Genomic DNA, 19,040 nt, shown 5'->3' with positions numbered 1-19,040 from the left:
CATCGGGCCACTGCTTTAAAACAGTAGTGTTGGATCATTCTATTAAACCATAGCAGCTACGTTTACAAATGTGTTTAGTTAAAGGTGAGTAAACGCAACCTCACGGCATTCATATTTACAGTGGACAGCTTCAAGTGTAAGAAAATACAGTCTGCTAATAGATTGTCAGATCCACCGTCACTAATACTCATTATACAGGTCTGTAACGCATCCCAGCAGCAGATCGCTTCATGATTTTAATACTAAAATTCATTCAAATTAAAAACATATTGTGACACACTCCATAAGTGAAGTTAGGGTTTGTGTCCAACAAATTAAAACTGCAGGAAGTGTCGCTTGTTAATCTAGATTCTCTACAGTTGAGTGTTTTATATTCTACATCCACAATCTAGTTCATAAGGTGTAGAGGTGAAACAATCTCTTCATCACTTTTGATTATTTAACTCATTAAAAACCAAGCCTCTGGACTTTGACCGACTGTTGTATAGCAACAAACCTGTGCAGCATCTTTCATTAAAAGGTTTCTGGGAAGAACCAACAGAAATTGCACAAGGAAACCCTTCCCACTAAAGATGTGTCAGTGCAAGTAATGTCAATAGTGTAAGTTCATGTTAAGTGCCAACAGAGCACATCGAGCGCCCTAGGCTGTCGTCGGGTGCTGTGAAACTAATCTCACAGTAAATTGCATCAGTGCCACCAACCTGCTTCTATTCTCATCCTCATCTTTCACCATTTTTAGCTTGAGAGCATTTGGCTCCCCATGCCTCCTGTGTTAGGACAACAGTATCTTGGCTGCGTACAGCAGGATCCCGCTCAGGCCCGCAGTGGCAGCGACGGCGATGACCCGCACCAGGAGGAAGTCCATGGAATCCTCCAGCCTCGTGTGGAGCCGCAGCACCTGCCGATGGGTGTCCTCCCGGCCGCCGGAGTTCTCGATGACGTGGTTGGCCAAGCCGCGCTTCTCATTTAGCGGCATCTGCGCAGCCACGCGCTGCTCCGCCTGCTCCTGGGTCAGGCCATCCCTCTGCATCAGGCGCGAGAGCTGAGTGGCAGGGTCACTGGGAAGCAGCGGACGAAGGAGGTTATTTATGGGCGGCTTGTTAAAAAATCCAGAGGCTGAGTCATATAATGAGGCAGAGACGGAGCTGGAGAAAGGCAACAAATACCTGAGGAAGCTAATGAACAGCCTCTGTCAACAACAAGCTGCCAAACGTGTCATTGATTGAGAATCGCCCTTAAAGCAAAATTGAAATGACAAAGCAGTGGCCTTACCAGTAAACCACTACTGTGTGGTTCAGAAACTGGGTGAGACGTCTCGTTTCAAAGAGGAGCGGCACATCCAGCACCACATAGCGGTAACCTGGAGAACAGTGTGAGTTTATTAGTATCAACACTCAAGCTGTTTTGAGGGAATGGCCCTCTAAATTCCAGCCTCACCTCTCAGAAAGTAGAGGAGGATCTCTTTGAGCATTGCTTTATGGATCTCCGGGTGGGTGATGGAGTTGAGCAGCTTTCTCTTTTCCTCGTCGCTGAAGACGAGCTGCCCGAGCTTCTGCCTGTCAATCTCGCCGTTCTCCAGAAGGATCTCTGGCCCGAAGTGGTAGACGATGCGCGAATAGGCGGGCGTGTGCGGCTCCACAGCTGCTCAGCAAAGGTCAATCGTATTCAGTGTGCGTAGCAGACGAACAGGGGAGTAAACGATGCAAACCAGGAGCGAAAAAACAGAAATGTCAAATTTGGAGAAGACATTTAAATCGACTTTGTAACAGACTCATCAACCACCTGTGTAATTAAATCATTCACCTTATGCCTTAAATTTACTCCCACATGCAGCTGTGCACTCTTCACCTAGTTCCGTGACCTTTTAATCTTCACTACATAATGAGAACATCCTCCCTGCAGTCAGCACAGACAGCCTTCATGATTCATGCGCTTTCTCCGAGCATTGGTCTTAATGAACCTCCTACAGGCCTAACCTCCTTATGTCAATTTCAGCATTTAGATATGACAATAATAACTATAAATGCTGTCACACTAAGCATGATGACACTTTGTGACACACATCAAAAATGTTTTTATGCAACTAGTATTTCAACTAAATTTGAATTGGCCGTGTGTTCACACACACCTTTCCTCGCCACAACATCGGCATCAATAATAGGGCAGCCGAGCTCTCGCAGCATTGAAGACACCGTGCTTTTCCCCGAGGCGATGCCTCCAGTCAGCCCCACGAGAAACATCTTAAAAGCAAATACACACAAATAAAATTGATTAGTGGTAACAGGACAACGTCTATGTTTACACTGTCCAACAGATTCAAATAGAGATATGAAATAAAAAGACACTTTATTAGGCACTTGTACTCTCATTCTGTTCTATTTTACTTTACTCTTACTCAGTTTTAATAAAGCTTCTCCCAGTTTATCATAAGGTATTAGAATCGCGCCCCCTGCTGTGGGAGCGTGGAACTACACTCCAGTGCTTGACGTTCAGTCAGCCGATTCCAGTCAGGAGTTGAACTGGTTTCACTGGTCATAAAGTGTAAGCCGACGGTTTCCATAATCATAATTTATTGCAACACTGAAGTCCGACGAAGCCGTAAAGCCTCGTAAAATCTAGACAAGAGCGGACTGAATGCATCTGCTAAAGAGGAGTCTAAGTCTAAGTCTAAGGAGTAATAAACTAGTTATGTACAGTATACGTGCTTTACCTTGACAATGTCAGACTCCTTATATGAATATGCAGAGCAAATCCAAACAGTCACCAGCGGAGTTAATGCAGCAAAGAGCCCGAACTGCTAACGAGCTAGTTAGCACGAGTGTGGCTCAGACAAGCGCCACCTCGAAAGTCTTCCGATGTTTCCCACTGCGAGTAGTTCCGCAGTCAGAAAATAAAAATAAAAATAAAGCTAGTTGAGACAAAATTTAATCTCTGGAGACTTCGTCCAAGGCGTTTATTTCACAGCGAAAATATAGAAGTTTGCATCATTTTAAAAGTAAATTAAGCTGATATACTGAAACTAAAATATAGTATAAAATACTAAAATATAATACTAATAAAGAGTAATTACAATGCTGTGAATCAAACAAATGTCCAACTCCGTGTGAAAAATGTTTTAATCCTCTGCTTTCGGATTTCCACTTTGCTTCATCTCTGAAGAAACAGGCAGACTCAGTGATGTTGAGGAATGTTTGGATCTTTTCCCCCTGTGGATCATTTCCCCCCCATTCTCGCTTTCCTCAAGCTCCAGTCGGCCTCGTTTTACAAAATGACTTATTCTGGACTCCAGGCTCTCGCAACACGGACGCTCCAGCAATGGTCTGTAGTTTTTCTGCCTGCTTCCTTCTACTAGCAAGCAATAACTAGACGATTCTCCACCTGAGAATGGAAAATAGTGGCACAATTAAAAATGAAAATAAATGTTATTTAAAATTAATTAAAATGGGAATTTACAACCAAACATCTTACCCATGGTCTCTAAACCCTGGATCATCCCATGCACAACTTGGGTCTTGACTGCACTCTGGGTCCAGTGTTGCTGCAGCGTGGACAGGACGTGGTTTACTTCCTCAGCCTCCTGTTGCCAGCTCACGCCTTCAAAGTGGCAGTTGTAAAGCACCAGTGGGTAGTCCACCGCCATGCTGGACACAAGAAGTACAATGTTCAAAACAGCTTCCCGCTGGTATAACTACATTTTCACCAAAGTGCTGGTTTTAAAAAAAAATGACCTTTGTGGAAATCACTTCACCTGTACTGGGGCTTCCTGGGGTTCGTCTGAACATCCAATAGCTGATTAATTATATCTGGGGCTTCTAGTTTCTGCCCTATAAGGAGAAGCACTGCCATCATGCATCGCACCTGCAACACAACATGAGATCAGTAATACAAGAGTTTAAGAGATGCATAAAAATGCATTTCTGATGAGAGAAGTTAAAGTCTGTGTTATTGCTTCTTGATACCTGGTGGTAGAGGAAGGCCAGTCCTTTAATCTCAAATACGAAGAGGTCATACTTGTTCATGCTGGAGTCCAGCTGAGGCTGCACAGGCTTGACCGTTGCTGACAAGATGGTCCTCTCAAACTGCAGAACTCCGTTCCCTACATCCATTTTGCACAGGTTGCGAAAGTCATGAGTCCCTTCATATCTGTTTGATGCCAAAAAGACCTCCAATCAGAACCATTATGCCTCGATTACCATTCACTCTTTTATGTGTTTACTTACTTTTTTGCAGCTTCTGTCATTAACTCTAAGTCCAAGGATCCTCGAGGGAAGTAATAGCGGTACGTGCGGGACTGACAGTCGAAGCGAGCACTAAAACCCTCTGCTACTGGTGCCCAGTCTAAAATCCTGATGTCCAGGGGTAGAACCCTGTTGAGCATCTTGGCGTATGGCAGCTCAGGGACTGGGCCTTTATTCTTTGTGCTTAACTCAACATTTTCAGGGAGAGTCACACCCAGTCCGCCACAAAACTGTGTGGAACGCAAATCGATGGTAATAACCTGTGAAAAGACAAAGGGGGAATTAAATATGGCGTGACAACAACATTGACAACTGCAAGACATTAGCGGAGTATCTGAGCGACGGTTGCTCACCTGGGAAAAGGCACTGACTCCTTTATCCGTGCGACCACAGCGGTGGTAGTTGGAGCTCTGTCGTTCCTGGATCAGCCGAGTCTTCAGCAAAGCCTCGAAGAGTCGGGCCTCCACGGTGTTGTCCGTGTTCTCCTGGACTGCAAAGCCCTGGTAGGCCCATCCCAGGTAGGCCAGCCGCAGGGCCACATGGCGGCGAGGGTGGGCAGAGAAGTCAAAAGGACGCTCCTTTTTAGCTTTCTTACTGCTTTTCTTGCGGCTGGATGTGCTCTCGTTCAGGGATGGACTGGACGCATCCTCTCCAGCTTCTACACCCTTTTCCAGCTGGGACTTGAGCCTCTCCAGCTCTTCCTCCAGCTCTTTGACTCGCTGGGTCAAACTTTCTGCCATGCTGCTTGAAAATAAAAATTATATTTATGAAAGGAAAACTATAGAAAGTGATAGAGTTAATATGCTAAATAGCACTTAGCAGCTGTTTATTTGTACAGCATTTTCATAATAACATCTAAATTTGATCATTGTCCTTTACAAAGAAACGTAAACTACTTTCATAGAGCTGAAGTTGAAGTTAAATTCTATTAGCTGTAGCTCGCAGTGACTTATATCGGTATTAGCCAGCTGGATGCCACTAGCACGTTAATTTAGAAACTGTGTCGTAAATTAAAAAACAAACAACAACTACTACTTTATTACCTTGAGGTTCAGGTCCACTGTTGCTGATAAACGTCGGATTCGCAATCACTTGTCGATGCTCCTGAACACACATGCTACATTATCACGCTGATGCGGGTTTGCTAAGGTCGGACTAAGTTTGAGTGCGGACGCATTTCCTCTTAAGGGGGTTGCTGGGAAATGTTGTTTTTCAATTTAAATAGTTCGCGCTTGAGAAACAATGTTATAATTTTTAAAAATACATTTCATAAAACCTATAGTATTGATAAATATTAAAAAGTCTGTAATAACAGAATTCTTTTTTTTGAATTATGTTTTGCAGTAAAATAAAATAAAATACTGCTTAGATTTATAGTTGAATTAAAGGTATGAAAAGTTTAAAAGCTCTGTAACTTTACTTTTTTTATTTTAATTATCTACAGTAAACATGACTTTATAAAAAATTATGCCATTGTCTCATAGCTTCAATTAAAAAAAACAGTTTTGGGGTCATCAACAAAAATCACAACAACCAGCAGTTGATCACCCATTTATTAGCCATATTCAAATAGCAAAACATATTAGTGATGCTGGACGACGCGCTGGGCTTTAACATGTCCACGCATTAGCTCAGATTTTCATATTGCTTTCGTTTTATGTTTATACAAACGCACACTCCGACTAGAACTCCAAACACCTGGAACAGGAAGGAGGTTCTACGTTAGTGGCAGCACAGACAGACTCAGAGCTGGGTTTAGCGACAGTTCACTGTACCTCTCCGATGCCCAGAGCGATGCAGACGGCACTGACCCACACCAGGTTTTTCAGCAGAAAGAGCTTAATGGCCGTGATGCAGCCCTGAGGAGGAACACGCACGCATTAATCCTGCACCACGTGCCCACACATGACACAGGATATACGTGACGCTGTCATTGCCCCGCTGACCTTTGTGTGTATTTTCTCTTTGTGCTGTCCGCAGCCTTCACTCGGCGCTATGCAGCAGGAATCGGGCACAGCAGTGGATTTCCCCCAACTGGCACTGCTGTACCAGTCGGTGTATCCGTCAGCACCACAGCATCTGAACTGTAACATGAAGACGGTACCAAAGAGCTGAAAAGGCTATGGTGGTTAAATAGGGTCAAAATGGTCCATGTGCTTGTCCTTTAGGGCCCCAGAGGCTTCACATTCATACCCATATTCAAAGATAACATTGATGAGGTTTTCTATAGTTTATGCAAACTCCAGAATATGTTTGCATAGTCAAAGCACTATCTTGAGGTTTTAATGAAGTCATGTACACATTGGATAAAAATGTGGGAAGAGCAGAGGAGTCAGGTGGCTCCTATCAATTCATATCTTCATTGAGTCCCTTGTGAAAATGCAAAAGAAAAGAAAAGTTTGACCTTTTGCTGCATTCTGTCAATGGACAGTCTGTTTTCTGGGCTGTAGTCAGACATGAAGTCTCGTGCTCTGCTGTTGATAGCGCTGTTCATCTGTAGGAAGGGGATCTACACAGAAAACCAAATGAAAAGGTTGATGCGAGTTCCTTTGATTCATTCCCGTTCGGGCGTCTCACCCTTCTGATGAACATGTAGAAGGCGGCTCCGGTGAGAACCTCCAGCAGGATGATCAGTATCAGGATGCAAATGAACTGGAGCGTGAAGAAACAGAGGTCAGCCGTGTCACGCGTCCCCTTAAAAAAAAGCCTCCGGCTCGTGTTACTCACGCAGGCCATCATGGAGAAGTTGTTGGCGAACGCCCCGACGTGGCCGAGGAGGGAGACGAGGACGATGGCCACGCCGATGGCCATGAGGACTATGGCGATCTTAGACAGCGAGCTGCCTGCAAAGGTGCTCATCTGCGAGTAGGTCGTGTATTGCAGCGCTCCGATGACGATGATCGCGATCCCAGACGCCTGGAAAACAGGTCGTCTTGATTTTAATGCAGTTGGTTTTACTTTACACCTACTAAGGTCAGTGCTGCTGCGGATTTAATGGGACTTTCACTTAAACCGCTCCTGTGTTACAGAACTAGAAGACGAGTACAAAGAAAACGGGCCGTAGATGCATTTTGAATAATTGGCAAATATTCACCAACAAACCAGTGCCTCATAAGGTTTTCTCCATGATAATTATTAAAAAAGTCCTTTTATGTCACCTACTACTGTAACTGGGACTTTTCCAATTATTCACTTTCTTTTTGCACATGCAAAGACCCCCTGCTGGTTCATCCGGCTGTGGCTCAGACTGATTATCTATGTTCTGTCCCTTTGCTCCTGGACCATCTAACGTCACGGCGTTTGATGTGTCAGAAAGACAAACGAGCAAATTACCTCCGTTACTCCATCTTCTGTCGTGGCGGTCCTGTTTTTTTCTATACACATTAAGTAAAATTCTGCTTCAGGATCACGTGCAAATTAAGGGACTACTTACCAAGAAGATGGAATTGAAGAAAATAAACCAGCATTTGAAGCTGCAGAACGAGCACATTGTCAGAGCCGGTGAGGAAAGTTTTTGTTTGAACGCAAGAAACCTGAGGGCGGAAGACAAACTGCACTCTGAGGCGTAAAGAGATAAAAGCATAGCGTTTAATGCAGCAGAGTCACGTGACCTCATGCAAATTAGCAGGTAGATATTGACCCATATAGTTTATTCTTCCCTTCTGACGTGAAGGGAGAGCTGTTGGGCCGTGCTGTGGGAGTTGTGTTACACCAACAGAACAGAAGTTCAGCTCCTGGCTCCGGATCAGGCTTCTCCCTCCAGCCTTTGGAGGACCGGCTTCTCCCCCAGAGCTTCTCCACCAACACGTGGATGAGCCAGGTCCACGGAGGCTGGAGGCGCCGTGATCCGACCACCACGCTGCCAAGGAATCCTCTGTTCCTCGCGTCTCTTTCGATTCGAGCCCTTTTCCGCGTTTACCCCTCATTGCTAAATCCTCCCACATCAGAGGGTTGTTTCGTTTGTGTGGACTTGACGAGACACGCTCTCCTGGCGGCAACTCGTCCGGCCGGAGGACGGCCCCAGAACGAGCCCCGAGCGTTCCTCACTGCTAATCGGGCCTCGGTCCGTATTTGGCAACTGGATGCAAACGATTAATGCAGCGTGTGGGAACAGGAAGTGAGACGATCACCATAGCAGAAGAATGTTCGCCTTTCCTGTTTTGAATTCCAATAGGACTTTGGTGATTTCCTCTGGATAAGGATGCTTTTCTAAGGAGGAGGTGGAGCAGCTGGACTGTGGTATTCACTGGATTCACACGGACTCAGTTCTAATGATGCAAGCATGTGGTAACAACTGGGTTAAAAGTGTTACCGCTTATAAAAGAAGAGATCACATTAATTGGTTTTATTTGGGGACGTGAGGCCGTCGGTGAACAGGGCTCAGGTTAAAACCCCGTCCATTAATCACAGCAAGTGTTTGTGTATACAGTAAATGAGGCGCCTCGTGCCACATGGTCCTACTTATGCACAGCAAGGCCCGCTGAACCCACATACATGGGAATAGCAGCAGTAATTCCAATAAATGGGTCTGACTCCTCCTCCATCACCTCCAGGGATTAGTCACGGCTTATTACAGGTGTTTTTGCCTCTTATAAAGCACCTTATGATGTGTTTTCTTCGTGGAGCGCGTCCAGAACCGTGACCCACCCCCCGGTTCAGGGTCGGGGCTCGCGCCTCTGGCTCCACTCCCAGGCGTTCAGTCCGCTTCAGGCGTCGGGGAGCCTCGGTCGCCGATCGGTGCGTCGGTTGCACAGCGGGGCAAGGAAACAGAAAGTCGTCCTACTGGCTCGTCCTGATTCCTGCGGCGGCGCTGGCTCCGCAGCCCAACGTACACTTTACCTGGCGTTCAGGCGCGTTCGCATGCGAGACGAGTCCGACAGACGCCGGAGACTCTGGGCTTCAGCAGGTACCGAACTTTTACTCTACGCTGGCTTTTATCTCGGCTCCGCCGTGGTTTTCGCTCTCCCACACGTTTCCCACTCGTGCCGCTATCAGAGCCTTCGGTCCCACGCGTCGTGTCTTTCTCTGTGTTTCCAGAGCAGAGGGGCCCCGTGGGCTGGACGCGTGTGTGTTTTTACTTGGCCCTGTGACAAAACAGGCGGCTTCCTGTGTACAACCGGGCTGGATCCAGTCTGAGGCAGGGGCGAGGATGCGGCACATCAGTCTGTAAAGCGGCAAGAGGAAGATGGACGAGGACCAGAGGAAGACGAAGACGTGCGTGTCCACGTTCCGCTGGGTCCTGCGGCCGCAGGGGTGGACGAAGGAGAAGGCGAACGGGCCGAGCGGCACCGACGGGGCAGCGGCGGCGAGGAGCAAGCCGGGGCCGCCGCCCGCCACAGGTAGGCGCCGCGTCAGCAGCCGCCGGCTCCGCTCACACCTGCGGCCACATCTGGACGCGCGCGCAGCGTCCGGTGGGAACGTGCGCGACGCGCGACGCGGACGCGGCTGGATTCACGGGCGCCCGTTAAAACAGTGCGTGGGCCGCGGCGGCGGCTCGACGGAGAACGGTGATCGTGACATTTGAGCTGAGTGAGATAGTGGAAAGGAAGCACACACACACACACACACACACACACACACACACACACACACACGCACGCACATTCCATTTCCTCCCGCTGCTCCCAACATTCTAGGAACTAAATTACACATGCAATTACATGTGCGCACACATCTGGGAACCTGTTAACACCGCTTCACTTGTAACTATAACGCGGAGCTCAGGTCATGACGTCACTGGCCTCGAGGCAGAAAACATCCGCGGGTTCTTATCCTTCAGCCGCGTTGGCACGTTCTGAATTAGTGAATGTCAGCTGCTGCAAGCGTTCGCTAAAGGTCGATAGTTCCGGTTCTGCTCCTCTCTGTTCAGGTCCCAAACCGAACCTGGAACCGCCTCGGTTCAGAGAACGGCTCCGGGACTGCAGCATCTCCGAAGGGAGTGATGCTACGTTTCAAGGCGTCGTCAGCGGCAGCCGTCCGTTGACCGTCTCCTGGTTCCACGACGGTAAGTGACTGATCCAGACGCTCGCGCTGCGTGCGAGCACCACGTGCGATCAGCGGCTGCTCGGTCCCGCAGGGCAGCGGGTTCACACCAGACACGCGTCCTTCCGGAACGGCGTCGCCAGCCTCTTCCTGACGCGCTGCCCGCCGGGGAGCGCGGGAGTCTACACGTGCGTGGCCGAGAATCCCGCGGGGCAGGAGTCGAGCGGAGCGGTGCTGCGCGTCACAGGTGACAGAACCGAACCTCGCGGAACGCCCGACAGAGCCCAGCTTGTCATTAACCAGCGTGGCGTTCACGTCTTCAGCCGCGGAGGTCCCTGAACTCACCGCCAACGAGCTGCACGGAGACGACCCTGGGCGGCACCAAGACGCTGGACCGGAACCCTGTGGAGAGGAAACCCAGACGGACAGAGGTCTGGCTCGGTTTACTGCTAGTCAGTGACAGGGTTCTGGCTGCTAAACAGCAGGTCTCCCCCCTCAGGGTCACTGCACTTTGTGGACCCGCCGAACCACGTGGAGGTGGCGGTGGGGGAGCAGGCCCGGCTTCACTGCGGCTTCAGGAGCAGCTCCCTGCCGGTGGCCAGCTGCTGGATCTACAACAAGGACAGGGTAGGAGCTCCGCGGGGGGTCGTGGCTTCATGGGCTCCTTCACCAACACTCCCGGCCTTCCTTTCCAGGTGGTGGAGGCGGGGCCCGGGGTGTCGGTGCGGACCGGCGAGACCCAGAGCAGCCTGGTGATCTCTCGGGCCTGTGCGCGGGACACGGGCTCGTACACCGTCGTCGTCCGGAACCAGAAGTGCTCGGCGGCGCACACGATCTCCCTCGCCGTCATCGGTGAGCTCGCCGCGTCCGCCGGTCTTCATGTGAAACGCTCGTGCCCCGCGTGAACGCCGCCTACTTCCCCTCAGACCGCCCGGACCCGCCCGCGTCCCAGCCCGTCGTCTCCCAGATGTCGGCCCAGGCCCTGGTTCTGTCCTGGATGGGCCCCAGCTACGACGGCGGCACGGCCGTGCTGGGCTACGTGGTGGAGGTGAGGGAGGAGGGGGGTGCGGGCGGCCCGGGGAACTGGACCCAGCTGACCAACCAGTGTAAGAACACGTGCTACCACGTGCGCTCGGGCCTGGAGCCTCTGGGACAGTACCGCTTCCGGGTCAGGGCTTACAACGCAGCGGGAAGCAGCGAACCCAGCCGAGAGTCCGAGTGCGTCACGATGGCCACAGAGCGTAAGTGATGGGATGTTAGAGGCTAGAACTGATTGTTTTGGGGTTTAACCCTCTGATTTCTTCAGGGGTAAAGAAGGAAGAACCCGAATCGTACGTCACACTGAGCGTCGACACCGAGCACAAAGTCAGGGACCACTACAACGTGCACGAGCAGCTGGGAGTGTGAGCCCGGTTCAAACACCAGAACATGAACGAGGCCCACTGGCCCGTTTGGACCGCGTGACCGTGCTGTGCCTTGTGTGTTCCCCAGTGGCAAGTTCGGGAAGGTGTTCCGGCTGTCCCACAAGGAGACGGGCCAGGTGTGCGCGGGGAAGTTCTACCAAGCCCGGGTCGCCAAGGACAAACTGGCGGCCCGCCGGGAGATCGAGCTCATGAAGTGCCTGCACCACCCAAAGCTGGTCCAGTGTCTGGCCGCCTACCACACGCGCTCCGAGATCGTCATGGTGATGGAGTAGTAAGTACCGTGCAGCGGGAGCGGGAGCGGGAGCGGGCCCGGGCCGCGGGTACTACCCGGTTCTGTGCTGTGCGTGCAGCATCGCCGGCGGGGAGCTCTTCCAGCGCATCGTGGCCGAGAACTTCGAGCACACGGAGCCCACGTGCGTCCGCTACGTGCAGCAGATCCTGGACGGGATGCTCTACGTGCACAGGCAGAACATCGTGCACCTGGACCTGAAGCCGGAGAACATCGTGTGCGTGGACACCACGGGCATGCAGATCAAGATCATCGACTTTGGCCTGGCGGCCAAACTGGGTACGGTGCCTCATCATGAACCAATCCTCTAGAATGGAGACTAGAGGCTCTTGAATGCCTTGTCCTGCTCCTCAGACGAGGGGAAGCCTCTGCTGGTGATGCACGGAACGCCGGAGTTCGCGGCGCCGGAGGTGATCGGCTACGAGCCCGTGGGCGTCGAGACCGACATGTGGAGCATTGGAGTCATCTGCTTCATCCTGTAAGTTTAACACATAGAAATGCTTCATCTCCTAATTTGGATTAAGTCAATAAAGCAGCCAGCCGCTGTGCATGCGACTAGCGCCATCTGCTGGTGAGCGCGTTTCCCTTAACGATCACTTCCCCAGCTGTTTTAACTGGTTCCATCCAAGTCCAGCAGCTGTTTGACATTTTAATAACACACTTCCATATTTTGTCGAAATGGCTCATTTGAGCTCGGATCATTGTGGTTCCGCGTCGCAGGCTCAGTGGGGAGTCTCCCTTCCAGGGCAACAGCGACGCTGAGACCTTAGCGCTCGTCACCGCCGCCTGCTACGAATTTGACGAGGAGAGTTTCGAGGACATCTCTGATCTCGCGAAGGACTTCATCAGCTCCCTGCTGCAGAAAGACAGAAAGTCGGTCTGGTTTTTCGCTTCATGTGGTGACGTCTGTCTAACACTGCATGTCAGGACGCCTTTGATTTGCTCTCTGCCCGTTGGTCCTGCAGATCCAGACTGTCCTGTGCCAAAGCGCTGGCTCATCCCTGGATGGCCTCTTTTCCCGCTCTCAAAGGCAGAGCCACCAAGTCCCTCAAGAAAGACAAGATGAGACGCTTCCTGGCGAGACGCAAGTGGAAGGTAACACCGGACGCGTCCGCATCCTCCTCACTCCCGCTCTGACCTTCCAGTCGTGTAGTTTGTCCTCTGCTGCTGTTTCTCTTCTGAACTTGCAGAAAACGGGCAAGGCGGTCCTGGCCCTGAAGCGGATGGCGAACCTCTCCAACCGGCCGGACTCCCCGGGCGGCTTCTTAGAGGGTAACGCAGATAACCACACACACGTCCCAGAGCGCCGCTGCGGGTTCAGCCGCTTGTGATCAGCCGGGCCTCGTTCCTCTCGTCCAGAGCCAGGCTGGAGCCCGGCGGCGGAGGAGGCCATCCGGGCGCTGGACCGGCAGCTCCGGAGCGAGCCGCGCTTCCAGCGGGCCCTGACGGACGCGGCCGTGGCCAGAGGAGCGACCGCTCAGCTGAGCTGCCTCGTCAGCGGTAGGACGGACAGACATACAGACGGGGCTCTGAGGCGCTTCATCGAAGCGGGCCGCGCGCCCAGGCAGAGGGGAACGAGGCCACCGCAAATGCTTTGAATGCAGAACGAGACCCAACGCTTTGTCCGTGCATGAAACACTTCACATGAAGACGAACCGAGCCCAGATTTACATTTCCCACATCCTATTGAGGGTTCAAACATCTCTGAGCTCCTTCCTTTGATTTCATGGCCTGCAGCTCTACTCTGAAGCACACGCATTGATGTTAACAGCTGTTGTTTCAGTTAAGACTCTAACTTCAGGCAGTTGATTGGTTTCTGACGCTGCCGTGTCCATCGCAGGTCACCCACAGCCGGCGGTGAAGTGGCTGCACAGAGACGAGCCGGTGTCCGAGTCGCTCAGAGTGAGCGCGAAGCGGGACGGAGACGGGCTCTGTTCGCTGGTGGTGCTGGACGCGCAGCCTTCGGACTCGGGGGTGTACGTGTGCAGCGCCAGCAACGCCCTGGGGGAGGCGACGTGCTCCGCCAGGCTCAGGGTGGAGTTGTAGAAGAAGAGAAGCAGGCGGTGGTCCTTTTCCCATATAGACGGACTGGAATGGTTTCCTAAAGCCAGACGCCAGTGCGTGGATGGAAAGTTAGTCACTATCACACAAAGGTTGTCTGCAAACCAAGGCACTTCGTTTCACACCTCACCAGGTACCGCAACGCTTGGGTTTCATTCGGTTTCTCAGCTACCCGCTGATTTGCACGATGAAATGCTAAAAAAATAAAATGCAGACTTCTTTTTTTCAAATTGAAATCAAGCGTACACTCTCATGGACCAGTTCAATGCTTTAGAATAAAACACAGTTTGCTCAGGTGTGGAAACATTTCATTTATTATTGTTTGCGGGTGAGGATGTTAAAATAAAAACACACTGCTGGTTTCAGCGTAAAGGAAAGAACATTAATGTTTCAGAGTCAAGGAATAAAAACTTTCCTTTCCTTGAAATTAAAACTACATTGTATACACAAACCTTTAAAATTCTGATTTCATCTTAAAACTTTCCAGTGGCCTGTGTATTTATCTACATGAGGAATACACCAGTCATATACACAAATCTATTGTTGATTGGTTATTTTAATTTTTCTCCCCATAATCAAAATCTTGAATCTACAAGACAGAAACCTTTAGTTTAACAGTAACATTCAGACAGTCTTTGAACATCGTACGTCTCCTCTTCCTCTGACCTAATTTGATGTTAATTATGCTAAGAAAGCAAAAACATAGTGTTGACAACATGGCTAAAGCATTATCATTTGTTAAACCGCTGTGTATTTTACTGATACAACTGTGTCCATTTAAAGGCATGTCGTGTATAAAACAAGCCTCAGGAGGAAACAACTCCGTTATTAGTTCTGAAACTGAATTCCAGCTTGAGTCAGAATTTTAAAATGTGGGGAGTCACACAGGCACTGGGAAGAGAGTGAGCGCGTTGGACATCTCACTGCTTTTTAAGGCAGCGTCTCTGTCTCTGGATCAGCTGTTTGTGGCACAACTTACAGCTGAGATGATGTCGTAACCTGCGCATTCCTACTTCCCCTCTGCCTCTGTTGGATTCTCTCCTGAAGAAGATTCCAGGCTTTAAGCACCTTCACATTAAAAAGGACAAGAATGGACAATCATACACAGTTGGTCTCATTGGGGGAAAACGGGTCCGTGTGAAGCAGGTGTTGCTCGCCTCACCTGTTTCTGAGTGACCTCTGGCTCCCACAGCGTGCTGAGGACCACGTTAGCGTGTTCTACCTGCTTGCTGTTGGGCCACTGGCTCTGCAGCCGGCGTAGAGCATCTTCTGTCGTCACCCCATCACGCTCCGTTATCCTCACCACCGCCTGACGGGAGAGGGGAGACGGGGACGTGATGCGCTTATGTCTGGCTCTCTCTAGTGGGGGAGTCCTGAACTTAAGGCCTGATGAGGCATCCCTTCTAGTGACTCCATCAAGATAAAGACATGTAACATTACCTCCTCCTCCGGGATGATGCTGACCCAGACCTCGTGGACCATATCTGCCCATCCGGCCTCCAGAAGAACTGCAGCATCCAGCACACAGACCCGTTTGCCTGCAACAAAACACAGGATTAGACCAACACTGAGGAAACGTCTCCTGATAAGCAGTGACAGCAAAGTGTTTTCTCTGGAAATAACACAATACCTTCGTCTCTGGCTTGGCCGATTCTGTTTTTTACTAAAAGCGCAATCTCGGGCCACACAATGTCTGTTAGGGCTTTTAACCGCTCCTGCCAGTCAAACAGCATCATTGGTAAACTGTTCATTATTGTTATTTGCTAAAATATTTTACAAATATTATTTAGGTAATCATTTTACCTGGTTTCCAAAAACCTTTCTTCCTAATGTACGTCTGTTGATGGTTTTGTCCTCATTCAGAATATCTAAAAAAAGAAAACATTTACCACTGGTGAGATTTTATATAGTCAGTGTTAATATGTGAAATATGACCGACAGGGAAACTCTGCAGCGCTGCATTACTCTGTCATCCAATCGAAAACACACGCCAGAGGTCGAACAGTCGCCTTTCATCTGGATCAAGTCAGTGATGACTGAAATCATTGCTCTGACCTTTACTTACCACACTGTGCTCATTATGTCAATCATTTAAGTATTTAAATATAAAACTAATACCAACACAAAGGCGCATCGTAGTCCTCTTACCCAAATAGAGAAGCTGTGTCATTTCTCATAACTAAGAGTAATAACCACACATCTAAGAGGTAGAACATTTCCCCACCTGACCCAAATTCCTCAATAACTCTGCGGTAGCCTGCTGTGTCGGGCTGGTACACCTCGTGGCCCAGCTTGTCACAGTCAACCCGAACCGCACCCAAAGCCTCCAGACGCCTGGCGATGGAGCTCTTTCCACTGCCGCTGCCTCCTGTTAGACCAAGCACATATGGAATGGGAGGCAGAAGGGACGTGTCCTAGCAGGGACATAAACAAAGAATAATTAGATTTATGGATGGAAGAACAAGCACCTTATAACCACAATAACGGAGACAAAAGGACAATAACTTCTATAGTGATATAAAATCGGCTGTTCATTCTATTTTTTTTAATGCAGGACCTACTTTAGGTGGCATCACGAGCGTGCCCAGCAGGCGAGAGCGTAAACTGGAGGAGCTGATCTTCTCCTCCTCTATGTCTGTGTGATGTGCATCCTTAAGCAGCTGAATCTCATGAAGAACAAGAGTGGAAAGGCCCTGATAGAGAAAGGAGACAATGTGTAAATGTCATAGCGAGAGACTTACAGTATTTTGGAATGCAGTGAGGTAGTTTCATTCATAAACAACAGAGTTGAACACTTCAAACGTACATTTTCACAGCGTTTCTTGTTCACAGCCTCGCCTCCTTTTCTCGTCTCCTCGCTGACCACAATGCACTGCAGCAAAGGGTCAACCACAGACACTCCGAAGGGATCGTGCAGAGGCACGATCTCCACCTGCAGCGAGGGTTTGGTGTCTTGCAGGAACTCTCGTATCCTCTGAACGCGCAGAGAGTAGGGCTCAATCAGGTCCTTTAAGACCTTTTCTGGGAACAAGGTTGCAAAAAAGCTACCATCTAATCATCTCTCAGAAGCAATAAATTAATGCACATTCCAAAAATAATGCTGACGGTGGTGTACTTACTTTTCAGCATTGCTTGGTCACACACAGCAATAATAAACCTTCTGTTGGCTAGCAGGCATGAGATGTCCAGCAGCGTCTTGTGAGCCCCATGGAGGCGATCAAACGTCCCCCCTACTACCACATCACCATAGGTTTCCAGAGGTACTGGTTCTGTCTTTTCCTCCGCTTCATTGAAATTATTTTCCTGTTTCTCCTCCAGCTGCATTAGCTGCGGGTGGAGCAGTACTGAATGCAGTTTGGGGCTACATACGTAGCAGTGGCCCGTGTACTTCAGCAGACACTGGGTGACCTGATGAGACTGGCCAGGGTCCTGCAGAGGAAAGTCCGTAAGCACCACCTCTGGGGAGTGAGACAGGGACTGTGGTGTGGGAAAGGGGCAGTTTGGGTTCAGGAGGCCGCCGCTGGAAGCTGACTGAGCGCGTACGTTGGTCAGCAAAACACGAACGTCCAGGTGGCCGCACACATTGGCTGCGTTGCTGTAAAGGCGAGTAATTAGCGTAGACAGGTCCACCACCGGTGGAAGGTAAACCGGCCGAGGCTGGGTCCCACTTCCCAGGTTCAAACCGGGATGCAGGTGCACGTACAGCGTGCGCTCTACAAGCTGAGCGGCTGAGCTGAGTACTGGAGCGATGCGCAGGGGGAGGGTGTTGAGAGGAGCCGTCAGCACGAGGATTCCAGTGCTGAACATGGCCATGGTACTGGTAAATACCACAGGGTTGGGAGATGGGACAATACTAGAAAAGAGCAAAACGAAAGTTTAAAATTACACATTTCTAAAGCCCAAATTAATTAATTAATGCCAGTAGAGTTATGATCCCCTCCTTGTTCCTAATATCACAATAAGCACAAAAACATGGTGTAAAAACCTGTTATGATGCAATCATTTGCTGTGAATGAGAGTCTGCTGAAAGGTGACTCATTCTGCAACACAATAATGCAAATCATTGTTGCACCACTTTTCTCACATGCTTGTAAACAAGTTAGCAATTCTAGTCCTAGTTACTGATAAACCACACGGTGTGTGAACTAGATCTGCCTGCAGAGTTTGTATGGGCCTCCTGTTTATCAACCACTGTGCAACAATAGAATGATTTACCACTGTGACAACAAGGGAGCTGCTCGTGCTGCAACCCTTTCGTTACACTGTAACAAGACAACACAAATTTTCCACCATTTTACATGTGTCACACTGTGTGTGATGTATGTGAAAACTGGCAGACAAACTCGACCATCGGTTGGACTGAGGCACTGACCAGTCCAATAACAACAACCACCCACTGGAGGTTATAACTAGCCACTATGAGCACAGTGGCTTTAAAAAGTTGGAATAAATGCCTAACTTTACAGAACCAAAGCTTTACGTTAAGTGACTATGATTTCCTTAAAACTCTGGAGCAGGATTGTCTGTTTTTTTATAAGCTGCTGCGGCCCACGTCCACAGCTAATGTTTTGAAATGACAACCTGGCAGATAGTTAGCCTGCCCGCGCATGTTAGCATTAGCTTACCTGTGCCGAGTAACCGTAACGACGTGAATGACAGTGAGGTCACGCCTTACGGAAGTAACCGAGTCCACATATTTACAGAGCAGGTCGTTTTCTCACAATCCTCTGTCTCATCCACCTCACTACGGCCCAGAACGGCAAAGCACGCACTAGTGGAATTCACTCAGATGAAGTGAACCTGGATTGTCACGTGACATTACGCGCGGCGTGATAGGCGGTCGAAACAGCTGTGGCTTCTGGGAGATGTAGTTGCAGCCACAGTCATCATTACGATGACGACTGAACCCAGCTCCTTTTATTTGTACGTCCACCGAGAGAACAGGATAAATTGAGTTCAACAAGAAAGTTTAAAAGCTCTACCTTAGTTTTTAAATGAATAGAATCAATTTTTCCAAATATTATTTTAGTTAACCTTTCAGAATAT

General features: G+C 49.5%; 5 protein-coding genes across 9 annotated transcripts; 1 reads left to right on the top strand and 4 right to left on the bottom strand.

The window, feature by feature from the left end:
- Positions 1–2,829, bottom strand: dcakd (dephospho-CoA kinase domain containing). Its single transcript, XM_029135227.3, has 5 exons — positions 2,711–2,829; positions 2,129–2,240; positions 1,438–1,641; positions 1,273–1,360; positions 1–1,058 (listed from the first exon to the last, which is right to left on the bottom strand). The coding sequence occupies exons 2-5, from the start codon at positions 2,238–2,240 to the stop codon at positions 773–775; spliced, it is 690 nt and encodes a 229-aa protein (XP_028991060.1). The 5' UTR covers positions 2,711–2,829; the 3' UTR covers positions 1–772.
- Positions 2,830–2,923: 94 nt separating this feature from the next.
- Positions 2,924–5,439, bottom strand: pus3 (pseudouridylate synthase 3). Of its 2 annotated transcripts, none has more exons than XM_029135225.3 (7): positions 5,282–5,439; positions 4,592–4,979; positions 4,221–4,498; positions 3,960–4,143; positions 3,749–3,858; positions 3,469–3,641; positions 2,924–3,378 (listed from the first exon to the last, which is right to left on the bottom strand). In XM_029135225.3, exons 2-7 carry the CDS (start codon positions 4,976–4,978, stop codon positions 3,116–3,118), a joined length of 1,395 nt encoding a protein of 464 aa, XP_028991058.1. In that variant the 5' UTR covers position 4,979; positions 5,282–5,439; the 3' UTR covers positions 2,924–3,115. The 2 variants fall into 2 exon arrangements, with proteins under 2 accessions (XP_028991058.1, XP_028991059.1); XM_029135226.3 differs by having other exon boundaries at positions 4,592–4,982; positions 5,282–5,436.
- Positions 5,440–5,777: 338 nt separating this feature from the next.
- LOC114845998 (CD63 antigen-like) lies at positions 5,778–8,519 on the bottom strand. The gene is made up of 7 exons (XM_029134656.3): positions 7,672–8,519; positions 6,966–7,154; positions 6,816–6,890; positions 6,643–6,747; positions 6,185–6,322; positions 6,014–6,097; positions 5,778–5,936 (listed from the first exon to the last, which is right to left on the bottom strand). Exons 1-7 carry the CDS (start codon positions 7,852–7,854, stop codon positions 5,865–5,867), a joined length of 846 nt encoding a protein of 281 aa, XP_028990489.1. The 5' UTR covers positions 7,855–8,519; the 3' UTR covers positions 5,778–5,864.
- Positions 8,520–8,830: 311 nt separating this feature from the next.
- On the top strand, positions 8,831–14,290 carry LOC114845355 (myosin light chain kinase, smooth muscle-like). 2 transcript variants are annotated; one of them, XM_055504245.1, is made up of 17 exons: positions 8,831–9,144; positions 9,276–9,577; positions 10,108–10,242; positions 10,315–10,467; positions 10,544–10,651; positions 10,720–10,847; positions 10,916–11,072; positions 11,147–11,461; positions 11,527–11,623; positions 11,712–11,915; positions 11,995–12,212; positions 12,288–12,411; positions 12,654–12,806; positions 12,899–13,028; positions 13,087–13,205; positions 13,293–13,433; positions 13,774–14,290. In XM_055504245.1, exons 2-17 carry the CDS (start codon positions 9,424–9,426, stop codon positions 14,036–14,038), a joined length of 2,601 nt encoding a protein of 866 aa, XP_055360220.1. In that variant the 5' UTR covers positions 8,831–9,144; positions 9,276–9,423; the 3' UTR covers positions 14,039–14,290. The 2 variants fall into 2 exon arrangements, with proteins under 2 accessions (XP_055360220.1, XP_028989089.1); XM_029133256.3 differs by having other exon boundaries at positions 8,836–9,144; positions 13,124–13,205.
- On the bottom strand, positions 14,291–18,818 carry coasy (CoA synthase). 3 transcript variants are annotated; one of them, XM_029133258.3, is made up of 11 exons: positions 18,620–18,814; positions 17,980–18,034; positions 17,114–17,847; positions 16,801–17,015; positions 16,556–16,687; positions 16,219–16,408; positions 15,798–15,862; positions 15,625–15,709; positions 15,435–15,532; positions 15,157–15,303; positions 14,291–15,062 (listed from the first exon to the last, which is right to left on the bottom strand). In XM_029133258.3, the coding sequence occupies exons 3-11, from the start codon at positions 17,805–17,807 to the stop codon at positions 14,970–14,972; spliced, it is 1,719 nt and encodes a 572-aa protein (XP_028989091.1). In that variant the 5' UTR covers positions 17,808–17,847; positions 17,980–18,034; positions 18,620–18,814; the 3' UTR covers positions 14,291–14,969. The 3 variants fall into 3 exon arrangements, with proteins under 3 accessions (XP_028989091.1, XP_028989090.1, XP_028989092.1); XM_029133257.3 differs by lacking the exon at positions 17,980–18,034 and having other exon boundaries at positions 18,620–18,813; XM_029133259.3 differs by lacking the exons at positions 14,291–15,062; positions 17,980–18,034 and having other exon boundaries at positions 15,163–15,367; positions 18,620–18,818.
- Positions 18,819–19,040: the final 222 nt, after the last annotated feature.

Source organism: Betta splendens, chromosome 19, assembly GCF_900634795.4.
Source record: "Betta splendens chromosome 19, fBetSpl5.4, whole genome shotgun sequence".
Classification (NCBI taxonomy): domain Eukaryota; kingdom Metazoa; phylum Chordata; class Actinopteri; order Anabantiformes; family Osphronemidae; genus Betta; species Betta splendens.
This window is presented reverse-complemented; position numbering and strand designations above follow the sequence as displayed.